Source organism: Chiloscyllium plagiosum, chromosome 3, assembly GCF_004010195.1.
Source record: "Chiloscyllium plagiosum isolate BGI_BamShark_2017 chromosome 3, ASM401019v2, whole genome shotgun sequence".
Classification (NCBI taxonomy): Eukaryota; Metazoa; Chordata; class Chondrichthyes; order Orectolobiformes; family Hemiscylliidae; genus Chiloscyllium; species Chiloscyllium plagiosum.
Window position 1 is genome coordinate 82558647 of NC_057712.1, and position 25596 is coordinate 82584242.

The following is a 25596-nucleotide window of genomic DNA, read 5'->3' on the forward strand; positions in this document are numbered from 1 at the left end:
CGGTGGTGGGGGCAGGGGGGTATTGCACAGGGTTGAGGGCAGGGAGGGCAGGGTCTCGCGCGCTGCATGCTGCTGCAGTCTCCTAAATGGGGAGCAGACTCCGAGTTCCAGAGGAAAGGCATTTAATCAATTAACCGAATAATCGATTATCTGAACGAAATAGTGCCCGCCCATCATGTTCGGATAATCGAGGTTCCCCTGTATTCGTATTTCCAGGATCCATTATGCACAGGGGAGGCAGTGGCCTGGTGGCATTATCACTGGACTGTTAATCGAGAGACCCAGGTAATGTTCTGGAGACTTGGATTCAAATCCTGTCATGGGAGATGGAGGAATTTGAATTCAATAAATACCTGAAATTAAGAGATTGATAATAACCATGAATCCACTGTCATCTGCTGGAAAAGACAATCTCATTCACTAATGTCTTTTAGGGAAGGAAACTGGCATCCTTACCTGGTCTAGCATACATGACACCAAATCCATAGTGATGTGGTTGCATAGGGATCATCAACAAATGCTGGTCTAACCAATGATGTCCACATCCCATGAATGAACAAAAAAAAACCTTCTGCTGTATTAATTTGTGGCAATAAAAGTTTAAAATGGAGCTTCCACTGCAGCCTAAAGTGGAGAGCTGCAAGACTGAAGGATCACATACATCTCAAATAATAAGTTCACAAAATTCAGAGTAATGGCAATAATGGTATTTGTGCTTGGCAATAACAGTACAGACTTGGGGAAGACGAATTACAACAATATTTTGGTGTTTTATAACTCTTAATGCATTTTTGTTTTCACAGAAATGAAACAAACTCCTCTTGTTTGCAAAGTACCTTTTTGTCACAACAACAGTCTGTGTTGCAAGGTGGCATTAACTTTACGCTACTGTAGTGTGTATATTAAGAAACAAATAGAATAGATGTGTAAAAACAAGAGCTGATGAATGACAGTGGAAAAATTCCAGGTGATGACCATCTCCACGAAGAAAAAATCTAACTATTTCCCCTTGACACTCAATTGCATTACCATTATGTAATCCCTATCACTGATCAGAAACTGGACAGGACTGGCTGTGGCTCCGTCAGTAAGTCAGAGGATGAGAATTCTGCAGCAACTAATTCACTGCCTGACTCCTCAAAACCTGTCTACCTTTTAAAATGCAAGTTCAAGAGTGTGATGGAATAGTCTTCACTTTCTTGGATGAGCATAGTTTTAAAAACATTCAAGAAACTTGACACAATACAGACAGAGCAGACTGCTTGATTGGCATTCCAATCACAACCTTAAACACTGGCTGCAGACAGTGGCACAATGTGTACCATCTGAAAATGGCACTGTGGCAATTGACCGAAGTTTCTTCAACCAGTACCTTCCAAACGTGCAGCCTCCATCATCGAGAAAAATCAACATAGCAAACACCCGAGAACATCACTATCAGCGAGTTTGCTGTCAAGTCACTCACAATGCTCACTTAGAAATCTATAGTCATTGGTTTGCTGTTGTTGGATCAAAATTCTAGAACTCTCTGCCTCAGAGCACATAGGGAGTATCTACAGAACACAAACTGCAGCAATTCAAGGAAGTGGTCTTGCCTTCGCAAGGATAATTAGGGACAGGCAACAAATGCTTTCTTTGCCAGTGATTCCTACATCCAAAGACTAATAAAGAAAAGGTAAATAGATCAGTCTGATACTGATACAATGGGTTGAATAGTCTTCTTCTGAGCCATGCATTCTCTGTATCTATATATATATATATATATATATATATTAGGCTGAATTGTAGTTTGGCAATATAACTGCACAGCATACATACATCACTTCAAAAATCCAGCAGTTTATTCAAGTGGTATTTGCAATTCAAGTGAAAATATAGACCAGAAATTGCTGTTTGTGGATTTCTTAATAGTGTCTGAAAGTGCTGCTCTGACACTAAATAAAAACTGAAAAGAACTGTGGATGCTGTAAATCAAAGACAAAAATAGAAATTGCTGGAAAAGCTCAGCAAGTCTGACAGCATCAGAATTAACGTGGAGGGTCAAGGGACCCTTCCTCAGAACTGCAATCTGTGAAGGGTCACTTGACCCGCATGATGCTGAGCTTTTCCAGCAACTTCTATTTGTGCTGTGACACTGCTCTGTCCACTTGTTTAACTAGACATTAACTTGGAGGTAGTAAGGACTGCAGATGCTGGGAAGTCAGAGTCGATGAAGTGCGGAGCTGGAATAAGCACAGCGGGTCAGGCAGGATCCGAAGAGCAGGGGAGTCGATGTTTCAGGTCGTGATCTTTCATCAGTCCTGCTGTGCTTTTCCCAGTTCCACACTTTATCAACTCTAAATAGACATTAGCTCTTTCATTTAAATGAGTGAACAAAACTGCTGACAAGTGATTTTCATATGAATGTTTCAACAGCTTGTTTTAATAATTTCGAAGCTTCAATGATTATAATTATAATAACATACACACTAAGAAAGACAAACAGAGCTGACAGTTGTCAGGAGACTGATAGTAATGAATATTCGAAAGGAGCTGCAGAAAATCACATCAATGCAACATTCTACCAAAATCAAGGTAAGAGACTGAGCTCACTGCTGGAACTTTGTAACTTAAGAATGGCTTACTCAACAGCTGCAGTGTCAGCGTCTATGTGACTTCACTTCACATTGATGTGACAGTTATAGTATGACTACATTCGAAATTCAGAGACAAGTTCCAATCTAACAATGCAGTGAAGCAGACAGAATCTCACTTTACTTTGCTGTGAGTTCATTTGGTCCTTAGCACCTAATCTACACAACATGAGTTTAAATGTTGGTGCAAAGTTGTTTCAATTTCACACCAACACTGAGCCTATAAAGAAAATACATCTTAAAGCTATAATTCAATTAGCATCCAGTATCAAGTATAAGTGCAGGAACCATGGAAGACAGTATGAACAATAAAAGCAATTCTACAATCAAATCCACTTCTTTATGTTCATACCCAGAGGTGCTCTTACACAAAACTGGATAGTTTTTATCCTCCCCAATAACCAAATCACTGTATGTTTTTCATCTCTTAATCACCACCAGTAAATCACGTGTTGTCCATTGAATAATTTGTGTACAAAAGCCCGTGAAGATCAATGCAAACGGAAATAACTCCACAGAGGTCGGTGTCCCGTCACCAAGTTCCTCCTTTATTTACATGTGGAGAGTTCTCGACCCTGATCCAGCTCCCTCAGAGCCAGCTCTCTGAGTGAACAGAACCTCTGAAACTCCTTTATATCTGTCAGCAAGGGCTCCCTGATTGACCCAAGGACTCAATGGCTGAGCTTGTTACAATCACTACATCCCTCCCCCTCTGAGTCCGATGCTTTTCCAGCACCACTCTATTCTTGTCTCCAACCTATCAACTTTACCCCCACCTCCATCCACCTTTTGCACTCTCAGCTACCTCCCACGCCAGCTCCACCACCTCCCATTTATCTCTCTACCCCGGAGGCTCCCAGCCTCATTCCTGATGAAGGGTTTTTGCCTGAAATGTTGATTTTCCTGCTCCTCGGATGCTGCCTGACCTGCTGTGCTTTTCCAGCACCACTCGAACCTAGTCTGTAATCTCCAGCATCTGCAGTACCTACTTCCACCTCAACCTCTGATAGGGGCAGCATATAATGTACAGTATCTCGCCTCTTGCGCCCTGAACATCTCGGAAGAAATTCATTCTCCTCTTCAGGCAGCATCGTGGCGGTGACATCCACCAAGTCGTTCTGATTCAAAAGTCAATGCTTGACAGAGGAGGAGAGCCCACAGTTTTGGGAACAGAAGGAAAGGCAGTCAAGGAACTGGGCACATTATGCTCCCATACTGTTTGTGAGTTTGCAACTTTCATATGGTCCACATGTTTCTTCAGGACCATCGCACCTACCTGAACTTTATACGTCACTGGACCGGACATCATCTTGACCATACCTCTCACCCATGCAGAGCCATTCCTGTGGCTCATCCATCAAACTTCATCCCCTTAAGTAAACTGTATCTCTTGCTTAGCGGAATCTTGTACCCAGCATTGGCGTTCCTGATGCCGTTTACCCCTTCCCCCCAGGTCTGGGAAGATCAGCCTGACCTGCTCTGTTTTTCCAGTGCCACATGTTCAACTCTGATCTCCAGTATCTGCAGTCCTCACTTTCTCCTACACCTAGCAGGGGTTGTGGTGCATCAATGTTGCAAATTAACACCCATAAGTTATTGGTGGAACTTCCTGACTCCAAGTGTGACCACCAAACCTTCCTCCTCTATCTGGGCCTATTTACACTCTGCATTAATCGAAGTCCTCTGTATGCTATTGGGCATTCCTCTCCACTGGGACACCTATGAGCTAATTCCACCCCAATGCCATATGGGAAGGCATTGCATGCAAAACCAGATCTTGCTTGGGAACGTAGTGTGTCAGCACCTTACAGGGTGATAGCTATTCCTTCATTTTCCTAAAAGCTATGGCTTGGCTATGTAATAATTTCCAAGGCTGACTCTTCTTTAAGAGTTGATGCAAAGGCGCCAGGATGGAGGCCAGATTATGTAGAAACCTTCCGTAACAGTTCACCAGCACAAGGAAATACCTAAGCTCCAGTACCAACATGGGAGCTGTAGCACATTTGATTGCTCTCACTTTATCTTCCAACAATTGTAACCCAGTCTTGTCAAATCTGTAGCTCAAGTCGGTCACTCGGGGTGCCTGGAACACACATGTTTTCCTTCTAAGGCATATGCCTGCCTGGGAGAAATATCACAGGACTATGTCCAAGTTCTCTGAATACTCCTTTTGGTCTTCCCTGTTAGTAGCACATCATTGAGGTAAATGGTGACCTGGGGTAAACTTGTAAAGTTTCTATTGTCCACTAAAAGATTGCACAGGCTGACAATACCCCAAATAGCAGTCCCATAAATTGGTACAAACTCTTATGGGTATTATTTGTGGCATACTTCTGTGACTCCTCATCTGACCGCAATTGCAGGTTCATATGGCTCATATCCAACTTCATGAAGGTCAGCTCCCCCCCACCACCACCACCACCACCGTTGCATATAAATCTTCAATGTAAGAAATTGGGTTTTTATCCAGCTGCGAAAAGCAATTTACCATTTGTTTTTATATCCCCACAAAGGTGAACCGCCCCAATGGGCTTCACAATTGGTAAGACTGGTGCTGCCCATTCTGCAAACTGGACAGGCTTGATGATTCCTTCACTTTCCAGCCTTCTGATTTCTGCCTCAGCCTTTGCCCGTACAGTCAATGGCACTGGGCAGGCCTTGCAGAATCGTGGAATTGCTTCCTGGTTAGCATGCAAGGTGGCCTGGGTTGCTTTGATAACCCTCCCTTAACCCTCCTGAAAAATGTCCTAGTATTTAATCAGGACTTCACTCAGGCAGCCATTTTCTAATCGAAAGATATTGAACCAATCTTGGTGAATCTTTCGAAAACAATTTCGCCCCTTGCAACCCTACAATTGCAAAGTACACCACAATTAATACCTATAAGGGTTTGTACCAATATACAAGACTGCCATTTGGAGTATTGTCCACCATTTGACCATTTTGGTCACCTCAAGCTTGGGCCCAAGTCTTTCACTTACAATCTGTAGTAACTCAACCAGCTGTTTCGCATAAGAGACTAGAACTGAAGTTGTACCCTTCATCTGTAACGGTTCCCCAGTATAGGTTCGCAGTCTAGCCAAGGTCTTCCACAAATGTAATGTTTAGAGTCCAGAGCGAGTTTTATTAAAGATTGATTTTGTGATCACTGAAATAGCAACCATGGTATCAACCTCCTTTCGAACCAGGTGACCATTAAATCAGACATTTATTTTGATTGGATCTGATTTGTATGTTGCTAAGCAATTTAATTGATCTAAACCAGATGTAGGTGAACTTTCCAGGGTGTGCACTCTTCTGGATATCGGCCTATGAGTTATCTTACTCAATTTATGTCTAGTGGGACTCTTTTGCTGTCTTGGGTCCACATAATGGCAATGACCACAATGGCTTGCCAGCTCGGATCCTGAAGAAAATTTTAACCGTTTGGCCAAGGCATGGCTTTGTTTTTGGGTTTTGGTTGTGGACTGACCTAGAGTCCCTCTGTTCAGGATATCAGAGTATCCTTCCACTTATATGCTCCACTTGCTGCATTTTCCAATGATAAAGCCAGTTGTAGAGCCTGCATGAAGTCCTGTTGGTCTTCAGCCATTAAGTGCTTTTGCATTGTTACATCATTAATCTGACATGCCAACCGGTCTCTCAGCATCTCAAGAACGGTTAAAACCAAAGTCACATGCCACTGCCAGTCATCTTAACCTAGTCACAAATCCTGATATGGATTCCCCTGGCTCTCGAATTGACGAGTAAAATTGATCGCATCTCAGAATTAGAGGAGGCCTCAGGTCATAATATTCCTTAACTAAATCCGTCAACTCTTGAAAGGTTTTAGTATCTGATGCCTCGGGGAAAGTTAGATTCCTAATAACCAAATAAAGCTGCAGGTCCACAAGCTGTCAGGAGAATTGCTCATTGCTTTTCATCTGCCCTAATGCTATTTGCCCAGAAAAAAATAACACATTTTTTCCACATATCAGGCCCAGTCTTTGAAGGCAGTTTCAAATGAGTCAAGCTTCCCAAATAACAGCATGATGCCAAAAATACTTACCCCAATTCAAAGTCAACTATTGCGAGTGAATTTCTTCAGGAACATGCTTTTGTCCACCAAATACCACCTGCTATTTACACATAGAAAATCTTTGATGCTGATCCAGTTCCATTAGAGCCAGCTCTCAGAGTAAACAGAACATCTGACCCACCTGTTTGTTTATTTTGTTTTGAATCAGATTCTCAATTTATTTTTATTTAAAGAAACTGAAGACAAGTCAAAATTATAGTTCACTACAATCATCAGGAAAAAAAAATACATCTTCCCACCTGTTTATATCTATCAGCCAAGGCTCCCTAATTGGACCAGGTTAACAGCCCCAATCAGGGAACTCATATTCTATGAGGACTACTTAGCTGACCTCGTGATAATCACTACACAAACCATCAAAGGTGAGGGAGAGGTATAGAGAGGGAAAAAGGGAGGGGATCAAATTCACTTCATTCACAGGCCACGAAATAATGGCCCTGGTTAACAGAAATTTCACTTTGATTTTCAGAAGATTCTGCAGACACCTGACAACGAGGCCACTGTCAGAAGGGTTGGAACCAGGGCAGGAATAAAATGAGTACAGTCTGATACACAAACGACAGGCATGAATGGTTCATCCAGTCGCTTTTACAAGAGAAGTTGTAGGTTCACCGATACTTCGGGAGGCCATTCACATTGCAGAAAAATGGCTAAGAGATTTGCTGATGATTATGTCAGGGTATGCGGTCAGAGTTATGAGAACACACTGTAGGAAATTGGGCCTCTCTTTGTGAATAGGTTAACTGGGATGCTTTACTTGATGAATTCAATTGCAAGTATCAAATAATATTAGCAAGGCAAAGACAATTATAATGAAGGAAAATGTTCCAAATTTTAGAATAACAAAACTGGACAGAGTGTGACTAAATCAGTTCGGCTTAACACCAGGTGACTAATGCAAAGGCGAATTTAAGTAGATGCCAGTAAGTACAATAGAGAAATTAAGCTAGAAATAAAAGAGATTGTGCATTTAACAGGCTTGGCTCTTTTTTTGCTTAATGCCTTACCTGCTTGACTCGTGGTTATGCTGACAGCTGCAAATAACCTCTGGGTCCGACTCAGGTCTGAGACACCATTCACGGCTTCAACCTCAAACGTGTAGTTGGCATGGGCCAGTAGATCCACAACTGTCACATACGTGTCTGCCAGTCCTGACTGCTGGGGCATGAAGCCAATGCTGCTGCCACAAGGCACACACTCACCCTGCTCCCAGCTGCATTGTTTGCACATGATCCTGTAGGTGACGTCATCCCGACCTCCAGTATCTGCTGGTGGACCCCACTCTAAACTCACTGTTGTCTGATTGATGTTGTAAATGAGATTTTGCGGTGCAGAAGGTGGTCCTTTGGAACCAGAAAAAAAAATCAGTCAGATAAAGACGCACTACTGGACACTGGCATTTACAAACTCTTACAGGTGTTACTGGGAAGATCAGCATGTGTTGCCCATTTCTTATTTCCCTTTGAACCGATTGGCTTGATTAGTTGAGTCAACAACATTGCTATGGATTCCAAGTCACATACACCAGTCCAGGGTAAAGAAGGTAGATGTCACATTAGTGAATCAGATGGGTTTTTATGACACATCATTCCTGAGGCTCGCTTTCGATGCTAAATCAATGAACCGAGTTTAAATTTCAGAAGCTTCCATGCTGGGATTTAAACACATGCCTTCAGATTAATAGTCTGTTTCTCTTGCCTCACAAGTAGCCTTTAGAGAAGGAAACCTGCTATCATTAGCTGATCTGGCCAGCATATGATTGGAGACTCACAGTAATATGGCTGAATCTGAACTGCCCTCTCAGAGGCTAAACAAGACATGCAGTTCAAAGGCAATGACGGATAGGGGAACAAATTTATCAATAACATCCACATCCCATGAGAGAATTAAAAAAAAACTAGCGTCTCCCAATGAGCTAATTAAGGCTATTTCGAAGAATCTTCAGACTTTTCTTTTACAAAATTAGAATCGTATTCATTTGGATAAGATTGCTGAAGCTATTGGTATTGCAGGGCTTGGAATAAGTATCCAACTCAAATTAGTGCAAAGTTAAAAATCACACAACACCAGGTTGTAGTCCAACAGGTTTAATCAGGAGCATTAGCTTTTGGAGCACTGCAACACAACCACCTAATGAAGGAGCGTCGCTTCGAAAGCTATGCTTCCAATTAAACCTGTTGGACTATAACCTGGTGTTGTGTGACTTTTAACGTTGTACACTCCAGTCCAACACCAGCATCAAATCAAGTTAGTGCAATTATTGTTACCAGCATTGGACATGATGGAACAAGAGTGGGTAAGTCTGAGAAAAGAATTGTCACTGTTTTGATGTGGGAATGTCTCTTGCCTGCAGTTTTCTTTGTTTCTACTAAATGTAGTGGGCTCTAACTGGATAGGACCCAATATCAGCTTCAAAATGATCAGAAATCATGAGTGTCAGCCACCCTGATCCAGCACCCCTGACATTCTACACCTGGTCAGTGGAAGCAATGATGCTGAGTGTGAGCCACGGTCACTCTTAAAAGCCTGCATGAATCTGGGAAACTGAGAAATAAACTTAGAAATTTCTGTTCCCGGTCAACAGTCAATTTGAACTGAAGGTCATTAACTGGAGCCCAAGACCTCAAATCAGGTCCTGTTGCAGTGTTGGTATGTAAAATTGACACTGTGTGTCTGAAAAGATTAAATGTTTTGCTGTCGTTAAGGGACAATAAGTCAACTTACTTGTACAAGGTATAGAGGGAGGGTCAGTGAGAGCTCTATAGTAACCATCCTCACATTCACACCATGAGGAGCCTTCCTGAGCTGTATGACTATGAGCTGGGCATCGGGCACACCGATGGTCCTGCGATGATGACTTATAGAATCCTGGCTCACAAGCTGCCAAAGGAAATATATCATTTTAATGTCAATGATTTTAAAGTTCAGTGCATTACTTCATTAAGAACATTGCAAAGAAAAATTAAAAACTAAAAAGGTGGTCACATAATGCACATTAGGGCTTAACTTAGGTACTAGGGAAGGTGCAGGAAGTCACATTAGAATGCATTTCTCAACTACAACAGCCACCCCTTCAGCCTACTAATGATCATTATAGTGCCTCAGTGCACACCACTAATGCAGAGAAACTAAATTACTTCATGCCAGGATTTAAGTCAGCACAGAATTGTCTCATCTATTTGTAACTTGCCCATAAATTTTATATCAGTTGAATCTCTTTTCTCTCAACTGTAAATTAATATAAATCCCTCTCTAAGCCTTTGCTGAAAAAATGAGTAGAATTCTGGAATTGTTTTAAATCTTATGGGATTTGCTGTTGACCCTGTACAAGTTTTGAATTAGCAATCACTTTGGATTAATGTGGAGAAGTTATAGAAAAGATTGGACACTTTGGTATATAAGTATCCCATGTGGCTACAAATCCAATATTCAGGAGATGAAGCAGGTAAGTATTAATCTGCTGCAAATATGTCTTGGGTAAACTTTGGAGAGAAATAGCATCTCACTCCACCATTTGGAACAAATTCAGGAACTATTGGGAGAATGGCCAGGAATAGAAGAAGGTCAGGATAATGTTCTTTCTCAATTTTGTTCTGTTGTTGCTCAGAATGTTTGGGCAAAGTTTCAATGGTGAGACCAGCAACCAACCCTATGCCTAGTGGCAGAGAGGGTTTTGATGCGTAAATGGCCACACTTCATTTTTTTTTTAAGTAAGTTCAATTGCCCTCTACATTCCCAATGCAAAAACATTTTCTTCTATCCTTTACGCAGGTCAGGAAGACCAATGCAGGGCTTCCCAAAGTTAAGGCCAGGATTCAACAAGCTGAAATTCTGACATTTTTGCAAGCTCCAAGGCAGCATTGGCCACTAATGTGACCAACTGCACTCCTGCTTTTTCAGGCCCCAAACCTCCCCAACACTCTCACAGGTTTCTCACTTCCTCCTCACAGACCTTAATGAGGGTGGCAACAATTTTCATGCTTGGGAAAACATTTGGCTTAGTTTGCAAAATACACATCTCACTTCCACTGAAGCTGCGCTCCCCATTTGAAGTTGACGAGATAAAAATCTGATTTCTTCTCAAGCACCATTCATGTTTGATGGTGTTCGTCTTTGGAAGCTCATTAAAAGCATGCTAGTTATGAACAGAAATGAAGGAACTTTGGACTCTGGGTCATTCTGGAAGGCTAAGTTTGAAGTTCCTTTTACACCTTCAAACATTACTGCTATGGGCTACATTATAATGGTCGCAGTGTTTTTAATGAAGGGGAGATCTTGTGGCACAATGGATGGTGTCTCTGCCTTTGAGCCAGAAACTGTAAGTTCAAGTCCCACACACTAGGACCTGATGGCCACAGAAAGTGTGTCTGTGCCATGGCCTTGAACATGATTGATTACCAACTTGCAAATCTTTTCACTCTGCCAATGGCAGGTGGTAAGAGTGAATGAGTCAGCTTAAAATATCTGCAGTGCAAACACCTCGAGAAAGCAGCTTTTTGCAATGGGTTGTACTCTGATGTTGTCCTTCATGTTTCAAGAGACTATCAGGAAAAATAAATGCATTGATGCAACATAAAATTCTGTAATTTAAAAGTAAATTGGTCCTTACATTGAACAGCTTTACTTATTAGTTTACATGCATTACAATTATTTCCCAATAGAGAAAAAAGAACCATAATGCGGTGTCAAATGTTGCAAAATGTTCTGTCACCCTGTGTTGTCACCTTTGCAACTGTGAGTTAAATGGGTCTGGCTGATAAAAAAAAAAGAGATTGCTTTTCACACATGTAAATAATCTAATCACTTGCTCTCTTACATTCTGGTTTTGCAAATCATTCCTTCCCAGACAGCAGTCAATTGTTTGGATAGTTTTGGGCATTATGAATGCTTGGCTGAGTTTCAAGAGTGAATATGCTTCACAATAGTGAAGAATGAATGGGGGGGGGGGGTTCAAGTAGTTTCATTAAAAGACTATCACTTTGACATGACTCCTGGTCTATTGACACAAGGTAATAGGATTTCAATTCTTGCTCTTTTTTTTTCCACATGGCACAAAGCTTTTTTTCCTCTGTATCAATGATATGAAGGGTCTTATTATGTCATAGGATTTCATTCTCTCTGACAGGAAATAAAACATTTTCCATCAATTTTGCATTGAATCAGAGAACTGTGCATGAATAGTTCATTCTAGGTGAGTGGATATGAAGGCCACTTCAAGCGCATATATGTCAGAATACATGGGGGTGGCGAGAATGGAGGTGTCATAGGGTTTAATGGACAATTTGAAGAGGCATGACATTGAATTGGGGTTGGGTCTGCGGTAAGGTTTAGGATCTAATAAACTTTGCTGGGAGTTAGAGTATTCTGTTGAAGAACAGAGGCCTTCTAATTGTCCTGCTTCTGCACATATATTCTTCATACATGGCAGAGAGACCAGAGTGGGAGGCTTACAATGCAGTTATCATGTTGGGAAGGGATATCTCTGATGAACACAGAAGTCCTTCCCCCAAAGGTGATACACTCCCTTCCTGCCTGTCAAAGCCTATACCACCAAGGTTACTAGTCTGCTCACCTTCCCATATGCCCGCAGGCTAAAATTTTAAAATGTGGTTGGAATGGAATGAGGTGAATAGTTAATAGTCCACTTCAGGTTCTCATTAGGCTCAAAAGGTGAACAGGCTTTCCATGTTTATCCATCCTTCATAATATGGGTCACAGTTTTGGGAAATGTGGGAAGATGGTGTGTTCCCCACCCATTTTATTTCCAATGATACTTGTCTTCAACTAGATCAATGGGATGTAGAGATGAGGATATAAAGTGCAGCTCCAAATCCTATTTGCAACAAATAAGACAGAAAGACACAAAGCATCGTGCTAACACTTGACTATATAGAATTAAACATTTTACATTAATATTCAGAACAATAAAATGACCTTTGATCCTCCACTGATTTTCTATCAACCTTTGCACTAAGAAAAGCTCTGGTATCAAATTGTGGCTACAAGCTCATCATTTCGTTTAAAATCTGATGCAAATGGATTTTGTACGAATGAGAAAATTAAAGTGAAATGAACATTCAAAAGCTCAACCTCATCCTGGATAAAGAAGCCCCCTAAACCAGCAGCGCATCCAACATCTTTAACATTCATTTCCTTCAGAGAAGAAGCAGTGTGTTCCATCTATAAGATGTACTACAGCAAATCACTAAGTTCCTTTAAAGGCACCTTCCAAACTTATGCCTTCTATTACTTAGAATGACAAGGGTAACAGAACAATGAACAAAGAAAATTTACAGCCCAGGAACAGACCCTTCGGCCCTCCAAGCCTGAGGCGATCCAAATCCACTGTCTAAACCTGTCATCCAATTCCTAAGGATCTGTGTCCCTCTGCTCCCCACCTACTCATGCATCTGTCCAGACACACCTTAAATGAATCGACAATGCCTGCCTCTGTTACCTCTGCTGGCAATGCGTTCCAGGCACCTACCACCCTCTGTGTAAAGTACTTTCCGTGTGTATCCCTCTTAAACTTTTCTCCTCTCACCTTGAACACATGACTTCTCGTTATTGAATCCCTCACAGATACAGGGGAAAACCACCTCCAAGGCACACACCGTCTTGAATGGAAATGATGTTGCTGCTTCTTCATTGTTTTTGGCTAAATATCCTGCAATGCTCCTGATAACAGCAATTATTGGGTACTTGCAGCGATTGGGCTGCAGGTTCAACAAAGCAGCTTACCACCTCCTTGTCTCGTGCAATAGACACTGACAGCTATATTTCTTTTTTTTTAAATACAAAATACTAAAGCACCTTGAAGGTGAGCATTGGACCTTTGAGTGAACTCCCAAACAATATCACAGAAATCTACCTTTTTTTTTCACCACTAAATTAATGGAGAATGGCTTAGTTGTTAAGTCTACTGGCCAGCAATGAACAGAGACATAAAAGACGAAGAAAATCAAATACAAATATTAAAAGCCCTACTAATCAGCAACATCCTTAATAAATCATGAAACAAACAAAAAACTGGGATTATCCATTTCTTTGGATGCTTTTGTGTTGTGCCAAAGTAGTGATGGGAACTGGTGGTATGCAAATTGTCTGCCCAGTTTCCTCCATTATACCTTGACAATGTGTCAAAAGTTCTTCCACGGACGTAAGCCCTTTGGAATGCCCTGAGGTCTCAAACATGCAAACATAAAGGCAAGTCTTCATTTCTCCTTGTATCAAATTAGAGCATCAAACAGTTCAGAAGAGACCCTTTAGCCCATCAAGTCTGTTTTGCCACGACTGTCTATACTGGTCCCACTTTACTGCACCGGATCCATATCCTTATGCTCGAAGGTATGCAAAAAAAAGAGCAAATTGTAAATTTAGACCTATTACTGGAACTCACAGTTTCGCCATGAAGAGCTTGACAGTAGCTTGTTGGTTGATAACTTCAATATTCCATTTTAATTACCTTATTCTAACTTTCAATTTGTAGTTTTCCAGCTCTGACGTTGATACTTGACACAAAAACAGCATTTTAAAATAAAATTAGTATAGCTGGATTCCAGACACAAAGGGTTAGCAAGGACTAAAGATTAACATTACAATCTGGTAACAGCCTTGCTTATAATTGGCAGGTCATTATCACACAGGCTGCAGGGAGCCTGTCAAATCTATGTGGGTTCACAGAAGCATCCTACAGGAATTAACCTTTATCCCAGGAACTCTCACAATGTCATTATACTTGAGCTGTTGGTGTTACGAATTTTTTTTTCTGTGCATGGCTGGCTGAGTTCCAGTATGTACCTTGTCCTTGAGGTGTGACGACACTGACACAACAGGATTGATGACTGTGGCATTATCGCTCAAAATATACTGATGAATAATCTTTGTATCTGCAAAACTCCATGGTCTGATATGTATTAGAAATGTTTAACGAGTTGTTTTATTAATGCACACAACATTTTGCAATCCAGTCTGTTTATACAGTGATGAGGTGCAGCGCTATAACTGAGAATGTTAGAACATCATTTAGATTGATGATTAAAATGTACTATTATTATTTTAGTTTTACTGAAAATGGCTTAGTTGTTAAGACTACTGGCCAGCAAAGAACAGCAACACAAAGATTAAGAAGATCGAATGCCAGATCTTGAAGCACCGTTCTTCAGCAACACTCAATCAAACATCAAATAAACAAAAAATTGGGATTACTTTGTGCCTCTTCTTTGCACACATTCTTCGTATGTCAAAGTGGTATGCATAATATGGAATGAATTACTTCAGAATGATAGGCGTGCATGCACTGAATGCCCACTGGAAATATGAAAAGCATCATGTCAATCACAAAATACTGATTTGATTTTAGCAAGACAGTCTGCAGCTCACACTCCAGCTAGCACCCTGTCTTGATATTGCAGATTTGAGCTCAGTCTCAGCAGCAGAAAGGACCCTCATTCACGCTGCTTGCAGGCTACTGGCTGGTTGTGTTCCTCGTGGTGTATGAGCTAGCCAATCTTTTGGTTCCCCTAAGGTAAGGTTGTGAAAATAACCACGGTGATGAACTTTTATGCATTTGACTACTTCCAAGTTTGAAGTCAGCATATTTTAACACCTTTCATTCTTCCTAAGGAAGAAAATGGAGATTCTATTCTCAATTAGAGTTTCATATCTCTTGACAGAATCAGCAAAAGGATGGGTCATGCTGTTTCACTAGACTTTATGGCTTTCCCATGGCACAGGATGACATTGCATTTGACATAAGTGACTATTGGCAGCAAATTATGCAGCTTAAAACAAAGGGGGTTTCTAGTCCTACAAGATTCTTCTGTAGATGGGGCTTGCTTGCCCACAAATGCTGCAAACAGGCCAGGTTTTTACAGCACTTTCTATCCAGATCTAATGGTTAGTTGGGGTGGAAGAAACTTAAAGAAGTATCATAGGCAGGGAGGGATGTTGGTAATGGTGGGTTTGTTTATTGCAACTGAAAGAAATACCTTTGCTTTTCCCAGCCTGTTGCTTGTTTCTTCATTTCTGTTTTGTATCAAAGTTGGCTTTTTCTTCTTTTTTTGCACCTGTGGTGGAGAAAGGCTGTTGCGAGGGCCTGTGGCAGCAGCGTGGTGGATCCGGATGTCTGTTCCTCATGGCCATAGTAGCCGCGGCATTACCCAAGTTTGATTTGTCGGTGGGTCTGTTCCGTTCCTCTTGGCAATGGTGCAGTGGGTTCAGCGGTGGCAATAGCCGCGGTGGCACGGTGTTTCAGTTTGTTCCTCGTAGCTATGGTGGCAATGTGGTGGCTTCAGGCAGGAACTGAAGTGGCGATGACTTTAACATCAGCGACTTGGTGGGTCTGGTCATCCCTCCTTGCTATAACGATGATACAGTGGCTTCGGTGGTGGCAGAGTATTGGGTCCACTCTGGGAATTCTTGTTTTAGCAGCCTCAGGACAGGCTTCAGCAGCCCATCCTGTGCCCACTCCAGAAACCCAGGAGCCGTGGAGGGAACAAAAAATAAACTTGGTCTTAACTCTGCCTCAATTATTTCTTTTTATCACTTCTGTACTTAAAATGGTATTGAATTGTGGCGACTTATACACATCTCAGTGTATTTTCATAAATACATGTGACAATAAATTGTTATTCCATTCTACCTTTTCTATTGACCTGTCAAGTTCTCCTGTGCCCATTTCTTATCCTATCTGTAATAAAAGTGAAAGTGGGTAAGTCACATTACATAACTGATTCAGATTTTTTTAACATGGGGTTAAAACTACCTCACAATCCAAAACAATTCAGGGTAGAAAATCTTGTTTTCAAATATTTGTTAAAATCAATGGCTAAAAATACTAAAAATTCCACTTTTCCAATTTACACTACATGTCAATCAGCATTTTGTATAAGTACAGCTGAACCTAATGGTAAAACGTAGTCAAATAAGGGGATAATGCACTTCAGAAATGGCAGATTTTATAGGCCTTTTTTTCTGGTCCCAGTTGACAAACTGGCATGGGATTTGAACTGTTAGTCCATTAACAAAAATACTTCTAATTGATGCTGGCTTAATACAACTGATCTGTGGAGATTCAGCATAAAATAACTGCACTTAAAGCTATGGGTCAACAATTGATATGGGAGCAGAACCCACTATACAACTGTGGAGCATGAATTCTGAAGAGAGTGAAGTCTAATCAACTATATAGCTGTTTTCTTCCTCAGGAATTTAGGATGGTACATGATCTAATTATTACCTCAATTCAGCAAATCATTACTAAATGTGGGAAAGTACATTGTCACCTACAACCCCATTGTCAATAATAACTGATGTCCCAACACATTGTGCCACCATATTCATTCGCCTGTTTCCAGGTATGAAATCAACAAACTGATACGAGACGTTTTGTCAAGTTTTATTGAGAAAGTCAAAATGAACAAGTTGACCCATTATATGTCGCCTTGAAATAACAGAAGTTTAACAGGGAACTTAACTCCACCATGTTTTTGTTTTCATTGCCAATGAATGAAATGTGACAGAGGAGCCAAAACAGGAAAACCAAACGATTGAAAATGGGTTGCTAAGTGATGTAAAAATGTTGATAAGTTGTATATTTGCAGTTAACTACTGTGCAAGCATGGTCGTGGATACAGTCTGTGAAATCCCACAGAAGTCATTACATACATAGGATATATAACACAAAAACACTGAGCCCAAATAATCCATCAAGATATTTATACTCCACTCAAACCTTCCTTTCCATCTATTTTCAGCTAAATCCATCATTATAATGGTTCATTGCCTTCTTCATTGAAGGTATTTTAAGTCAACCGACTCAGGGATGTTGGCCATTCCTGAAGTAGGTAGGGCTTAACCCTGACCTCCTGGCTCAAACGTAAAGGCACTACCACTGTTCTACAACAGCCCTCCTTTCGTCATTATATACTCCTCCAGGTTTCCTCTAAATGCACCCTTGATTGCTTCAATCCTTCCTTGTAGCACCAAGTTCCACATCCTTACTCGTCTTTCCGTAAAGGTGTTTCATCTGAATTCCCAATGGATTTTTATTCTATCTTGATGGCCTGTAGTTTTGTTCTTCTCAACAGGTGATACAAGGGACTGAATTTTGTAAAGCGGACATAATTCAGTTGTTTGACAATTGGAAGTACCGAGAGTTACATTTCAGTGGCAGTAGCCAATTTAAATGCAGCCATCAGGCCATATTCCACCTCAGGATGGGAGACCACCCTTACTAGGTGTTGGCTCAATCAGAGGGTCTAGCAGCCAGGCAGCATCACTACTTCCAATGGCCGAGGCGGAAACTGCAAGGAAAGAGATCCCTTAAAGACACAAAAGTATGGCTGCAGGATGGCAGGACAAGGTAGGCATGTTCTGGAAAACAAAGGGTGGAGGGTGGTTGCCGGTTACTTGTTTAATTTTGAGAGTGCTCAACTGGTTCCCCTTTCATTGACAATGGACTGCCTAGAAATAGGGGCTGCCCCAGTACCCAGTTAAGAGCTCCTCGGATGCTGCCTGACCTGCTGTGCTTTTCCAGCACCACTCTAATCTTGACTCTGGTTTCCAGCATCTGCAGTCCTTGTTTTTACCCAGTTAAGAGCTGCCAGGTTCCACCCTTTAATCATCCCAAGTGATGGAAGGACCTCCGATACAGACAAAATGCTCACAGAAGTGGGAAGTGTTCTTTAATTGGACACTCAAATAGCTCAACTGGCTTTGCACTGAGCATAACCGCCAATTAGCTAACCACTGGAAAATTAGCATGTCTCCATCCCCCAAACCCAATGTCATATAATGTTCTAGCATTATCCATGCAAACCTTCTTGGCACCCTCTCCAATAGCTCTACGTGCTTTCTATAAGTTGATGACCAGAACTGTAGTAATCTTGAGTGAGGTCTTAGGTTCAATACTAATCAAGCATAACATTTCTTTTTAATTTGCAGAGTTGCTGACAGTCAATTTCACTTCCCACTCATGTTTCCTCACCAAGTGAGTCATATAGTCATCAGGTCATACAGCATGGAAACAGACCCTTCAGTCCAACTCATCCATACTGACTAAGTTTCTCAAAATAAACTAGTCCCACTTAGCTGTATTTGGCCCATATCCCTCTAAATATTACCTATTCATGTACTTGTCCAATGTCTCTGAGTTGATCTCGCCACCAAAGTTCCCTTGCCATATGTGCACATCAACCATCTTAGTGCAACCTTACTTCAGCTTCCAAAAGGAGAAAGTGAGAACTGCAGATGCTGGAGATCAGAGTGAAGAGTGTGGTGCTGGAAAAGCACAGTCAGTCAGGCAACATCCGAGGAGTAGGAGAATCGACACTTTGGATATAAGCCCTTCATCAAGAAGAGTCCTGATGAAGGGCTTATGCTCAATACGTTGGTTCTCCTGCTCCTTACATGCTGCCTAATTGGTGGTGCTTTTTCAGCACCACACTCTCGACTCTTCAGCTTTCAGAAGTGACACAACTAGAGATAAGTGCCCACTCTTAATAGGCTTGGCCAGCTTTTAGTATTGTGTTTCAGGTTGGTCTGGATGGGCTATCATTGCAAGGGAAATTAAGTTATGTGGTAGCAATGCAAATAAATCAGTAACAAATAACTAGGAACTGACGTGTGACACCAGTATATTACAGTAGATTAGATTAGCTTACTTACAGTGTGGAAACAGGCCCTTCGGCCCAACAGGTCCACACCAACCCTCCGAAGAGCACCCACCCAGACCCATTCCCCTACATTTACCCCTTCACCTAACACTACGGGCAATTTAGCATGGCCAATTCACCTAACCTGCACATCTTTAGACTGTGGGATGAAACAGGAGCACCTGGAGGAAACCCAAGCAGACACGGGGAGAATGTGCAAACTCCACACAGACAGTTGCGCAAGGTGGGATTTTTTTAAACCACCCCAAACCCCTCGATTAGGTTCCAGTCTGTCCCTCACTCTGGGTAGATTAGTACTTGGAACACAGGAGGCTATACAGTCCATGCAAATTCTGTGCAAAAGCAACTCAGCTGGTCCCCCCACTCCGCTGTCCACTTTCTGTCAATTGGCAGAGTTTTCTTTAGCTGTTAATCTAATAGGTCTGTGCAGAATGAATGAAAACTGGGGAGCACTTCTGTGCCCCATATCTAACAATTGAGCAATGTAAAGTGGTCAGGGGTCCTGGAGACAAATCCTGATCGCAGAAGTGACCTCCCTTGCCTCCACACTTGAAAGCAGCCAGCAACTTTCTGGATGTTCCAGAGTCGCATCCAGAGGCCGATCTGCAGTGTAACGGCTGGCAGAGTGACATCACCAAATACAAGGTGAAGCAATAATGATGAGTGATCAAACGAGAGGATCTAAAAAGAAACCAAAAACATACAACTTCTACGCAGAATGGGATTATGAATTTTCATTTTCATGTCAATGACAGCCAACAGTGTTTGCCTCATTTGTCACCAAAATATATTGATAAGTTAAGAAGGGAAATTTGGAATGCACAATAAATTCAAGGGAAGTTTTCCCTTGAACAGCATTCTCCAGACAAAGAAGGTCCAAGAACATTTTTAATTCAGGAATTAGATCTGATGGAAACAATAAGCGTTTTTTAAAGCTCAACAGTTTTTTTCTCAACCAGCAGCAAATGTTAATGCCTGCACTGAGGCATGGTTTAGCATCTGCCACCTTCTGGTAAAACGCAAGAAATCATTCACAGGTGGCAAAGTAATTAAAGAAGTAATGACTGTAGCCAGTGACTGTGCAAAGACTTTAAGAAGAAATAAAAATAATATTGACCACCCAGAGCACATCATTCTACAGTAGCAAGATGAGTGCAATCTTTCACATTCCTGACGAAAAGCTTATGCTCAAAGTGTCAACTCTCCTGCTCCTCAGATGCTACCTGACTGGCTGTGCTTTTCTAACGCTACACATTTTGACTGAGTGGAATCTTTGTCTAAAGAAACCTTTCAGCAGCTACATGAGGACCTGAAGGGTTGTGAATGCTTCTCTCTGCAGTTTGAAGCACCATGGACATGACAAACACAGCCCAGCTTTTCTACGAGGCCGTAACAATGAAAGGGGATCTTCTCACCTTTTTGCCCCTTTAAAGGCTCAACAAACAGTGAAGATATCTACAATGAATTCATAAGATACATGCTCGAGAAAAACATTCCAATCAAGAAACTGATTTCCATCATGACTGGTGGTACCTGGGACAAAGGCAGGCTTTGCTGCATTTTACAGAATGATCCTGATTTCCTCTCTTTTGTCAATTACCACTGCATAATCCACTGGCAAGCAAAAGAGAGAAAAAGTGATGGACTTTTCTCATGTAATGAAAGTTGTTAAGATTGTAAATGCGATTTCAGCAACAGTCATTCAGCACCACTTTTCAAATCCTCACTCAACGAACTCGATGCTGCTTACAGTGAACTAATCCTCCAAGCTGATGCGACTTGGTTAAATCAATGAAATGTCCTACAAAAATGTTTCGATCTGATGCCTAAACTTTTACTTTTCTTAAACCAAGGAATGAAGTCTGCAGTGAGCTGTGAGGCAATGTGTGGTACGTTCCACACAGACATAATGTCAAAACTGAATGAGCTGAGCTGTGAACAGCAGAAAAGGACGGAGACTGAGCACATATACTCAGCGCCGTTAATGCATTTAAACTGAAACTGGGTCTATGGTCTTTCTAATTAAAACAAAACTCTAACATTTCCTGAGTTTGGAGAAAATAATAGAAAATAAAAATCAAAGTCAAAGGAAAATACTTCCATCCTGAAAACATTTGTGCATAGCTGAGGAACTGAGCACAGTAATTTAACAAGCAATTTCAGGAATTAAATCTTAAGGAAACAAATCCTGTTTGTCTCAGATCCATTCCTTCAAGTAGTCAGCGGGGGGTTTGGCTACCAAGTTACATCAGGTGTTTGATTTAGAAAGTGTTGGACTTAATATGGAGATAACTACTGTGCAAAACGATATTTAGCTGAAAGTCAGATGAATGGGCAGTGATTTTTGGAGACTCATAAACAGAAAAATAAAAAAAACTTCCCTTCAATCATTCTATATTTTTAAAGTGAAGGCCCACTTTGGCTCCTCTTTGGCAGATAGCGTTCTCTCATATGAAGGTATTCAAATCCAAATTGCAGCCACCTCACAGAGAGCCATTTGATGGATAGTATACAACTGTCATTTCAAACTACAACCACAATTTCTCGACACTGCAGACAATGTGCAGTCACAGGTATTACATTGAGGACAAAATTAATAATTATATGTAATTGGCTGTAAAATTATTTGGCAAAACATATATTTACTACAGGGCAAATCCTGGGCAGGAATTAAATTCAAAAATGGGATTTTGTACGTAAAATTTGGAGACAACTATCCTAGAAAAAGAGCTTATAGTTTGGATTGCTTCTATCGATGACTTTCCTAAGCACAGAAGTAACTTTTAGTGACTGGTCATGATATGGAGGTGCCAGTGTTGGACTGGACTATACAAAGTAAAAAAATCACACATCACCAGGTTATCGTCCAACAGGTTTATTTGGAAGCACGAGTGTTCAGAGTGCCACCTGATGAAGGAGCAGCACTCTGAAAGCTAATGCTTCCAAATATACCTGTTGAACTATAACCCAGTGTTGTGTGACTTTTAACTTAGTGATTGGTGTAATTGTACTGCAAGATCCCTTTGTTCCTCTATCCCACCTAAACTCACACTTTACCAGTAATAAGTGCAGTGTGCAAAGTGAAAAAATAATTTTTGCAGACGTTAAAGACAGATCTTCAAAGCAATGAGAAAGCTTTGATCTGGAAAAGCAGCACATTCTTTAGTAAACCTCATTGCATGCAAGTATGTATGCTCACCTACATGCGGAAAAATGGATATATCTTACAGCTAAAGATCATGGGTTTTTCTTAAACAGTTAAGAAAAATCTTACCAGAGATGCCACAGAGCTTGAACAGATCATGACCTTGTTTCACATTAAGAGCAAAAGGTCATCAGAGCTTTGCTCACTAACATAGCAACCAGGGTAAACAGATAGTGAAGGAAACAAGAGGAACTAATGATAGGAGACAAGTCAATAGAACTAAGCCTTCTGGAAATGAAACTAATTCACACAATGGCTTTACCACAGAAACTTCACCAATTACCAAAATGCACGCTCGCTCTGAGAATAATCTTCGAAGAATCAATTCTGTTTTCAATAAAGAAGTTCTCACCATAGAAATCTGTATTGTGTTCTGTTGAGACAGAGTAGCCGATTTAATTCTGTCTGTTCTTTTGTTCATGTTATTTCAACCCTACAAGTGGATTAACCCATATGATTTATCAGAACAATTTCCATTTATTTTTATACAGAGCTGGTTTCTGAATTAAATTAGGAAATCAGCACCTTACATTCCACCATGCAGTCTGTTTCCTACACATTGCCATCAGTCTGCAATCAGATTCCCATTACAGAGGCACAAAGCCTGTTCTGGCACCAGAGGAGAGCACTCACTCCAGAAACAGTGCTTAATATTCCATTTTATATCAGTTTAATCAGGCCATCCATCGTCCAATAACAGAAATGCCATCCTATTAGCATTTTACATTAAAGAGCAGGAACTCCTCCAGATCTGAAGGGTGAATGTCCTCTTGGACTATACTGACTATCAGCTCACATGTCTATCTTATTTTAGCACATTCAAATGTTTATGTTATATAACTACGTTCAGATATCACAAAAAAAATATTCATACATTTCATCAATTAGTTATCAAAATAAATTACATTCCTGAGTCATGATGAAACAGCTTGAATCTTTCAGCTGAATTTTTTTTATCAGTTCTCTCCATCAGATTGATTGTTACATGGTTCACCCATACATATTACTGAGAACGTTGCTGTCCTTTTCATTTTGCTAATTTGATTATATTATTGTTGATACTTCATTGTTTTCCTGTTAAAAAATAATATGCTCAGTGGAAAACAATAGCTGGGATGTTACAGATTGCTGCAGACTTTTATTAAAAAAAACTCCCTCCCCAAATGTTGGGACAGCTGCAGTAATGTGTCCAGAACAATTCCAATTTAAAATCAGAAATGTGTAAGTTGAACACACCACGATAGGTTTTTACAAAAATACACTAAAAACCATGCATGAGAACTCTGCATCCTCTTCAATCACCTTACTATGGCCTACTTGACAGTGAACCTATTACTGTGGTAATGGAATGCCACCTTTCTAACATCTGGTTTAACTGCGTTTCTCTTGAAAGCTACTGATTTAACTCTGGGAATGAAATGCTTTGAACAGAATGCCAGTGTTTCTCCATAATTAAGGGTCTTGTAATGAAATTGCAGGAATGCTGATATTTGAAATAAGCTACTCCTGCCAATTAGATTTTAAAATGGATTGCTAATTAACAAGAAAAGCATGAAGCAAAAACCAACCTCCTGTTTTTATTATGAAAAAAGAAATTCCTCCAGCATTTATTGAACAAACTAACCTGTAATAACCTGCTGGAAAATATTCAAAAAAATTAGTCAACAGTTAGCTAGTTACCTAATCAAATCTTCCCTCTGCTATCACCATTGCTAATTTTTCTTTTTATTTCTGTTTAATACATTGCAATTTAGTAATATTTATTCCCCCCAGTTTTCAAAGTGAAAAATATAAACAGTTCAATTTTTTTTCTTAAACATAGTCTAAATTAAACTGAAAAACCACCCCAATCTCAACTTAGACAAATACAAGAATATTTATTGGGATATTCAAAAGGTACCTCGTTCTGTGCTTATCCACTCATTCTTGTGGATTACCGACTCAAAATTCCTGCACGTTTACTGTGGATTCTGCAGCTTCGGTATCATGTTTTAATACAGAAGTACAATGATTTTTTAATCAAACATAATGTGGTTAGCATTGCATTACTCTCTATTTCTAATAGCTCTACATCCTCAGTTATTAATTGCTTCAGGACGGAATTGAAAACATTTTTGGTCAGCCAATTCTCCTGGTGATTGGCTGAGCTGGAGGAAAATATTTGATGGGATTATTTAAAAGTCAGAATTACTTTGCAAGAATTGTGAGGACGTAGAACAGAGGCTGAAAAATTTTGAAATCTGAAAATGGCTGGCAAGCAATAGATCTGTCAAAATGTTATCTCCAGCTCTCAGGATGTGGTATTTACTATTGATGACAGCTAAACACTGGGCTAGAGACTGACAGGTCAGACAATGGGAAATTGTCAGAATCGGAGGGTCTGCTTTGCACGCGCTCTTGAAGCTTGAATACCAGTTTGGGAACAGAATAGTTTGGCTGCACCCATGTCAGGCTTGGCTCATTAGCAACAGAGTTAGAAAGCAGAGGATTAATTCTAGGAGAAATCACCAATGTATTGCACAGTTATTTTCCACCCTGTGAATTTTGTAAACAGATGATCATCAATAATAAAATAAAAATCACCATGTTAAAGCAGTTAGAAACAGCTATGAGAGGATGCATGTAGGAGTGTAAAGGGCCTAACTGCTCAGTTGGGAATTATGAAACAATTCCAAAATAGAACAGATATCATAAAAAAGTATATTCAAGGACTGGGGTGACCAAAGCAATTGTGAGTGTGTTCCTGGACAAGATAGCACAACCTATCTCTCCTATGTCAACACATCTCTTCTGCAAGTGGATGTGCATGTAATGCATTTTTTTTTGTTTGTGATGGTTTAAATGATCAGTGGAGTTTGTTCAACTAGTTTCAGTAGCAATTGAGGATTTTAATTCAACATTTTATCAAAATAGTAAGACTCTGTCAGCTGATATAAATAAAAGTGACTTCATTATCACCATTGTTTGTTAAAATAATTGACTCATTCTTTGGAATGAAACAAT

General features: G+C 40.5%; 1 protein-coding gene across 5 annotated transcripts in view; it reads right to left on the reverse strand.

Annotated features, from left to right (window-relative positions):
• The window catches only part of epha7 (eph receptor A7), a 302889-nt gene that overhangs the window by 177097 nt on the left and 100196 nt on the right, over nucleotides 1-25596 (reverse strand). For all 5 annotated transcript variants that reach the window (XM_043685236.1, XM_043685231.1, XM_043685225.1 and 2 more), the window contains exons 4-5: nucleotides 9436-9591; nucleotides 7719-8054 (exon numbers count right to left, since the gene is read on the reverse strand). In XM_043685236.1, the coding sequence (XP_043541171.1) occupies nucleotides 7719-8054; nucleotides 9436-9591 (492 nt within the window). The remainder of the gene's footprint in view (nucleotides 1-7718; nucleotides 8055-9435; nucleotides 9592-25596) is intronic.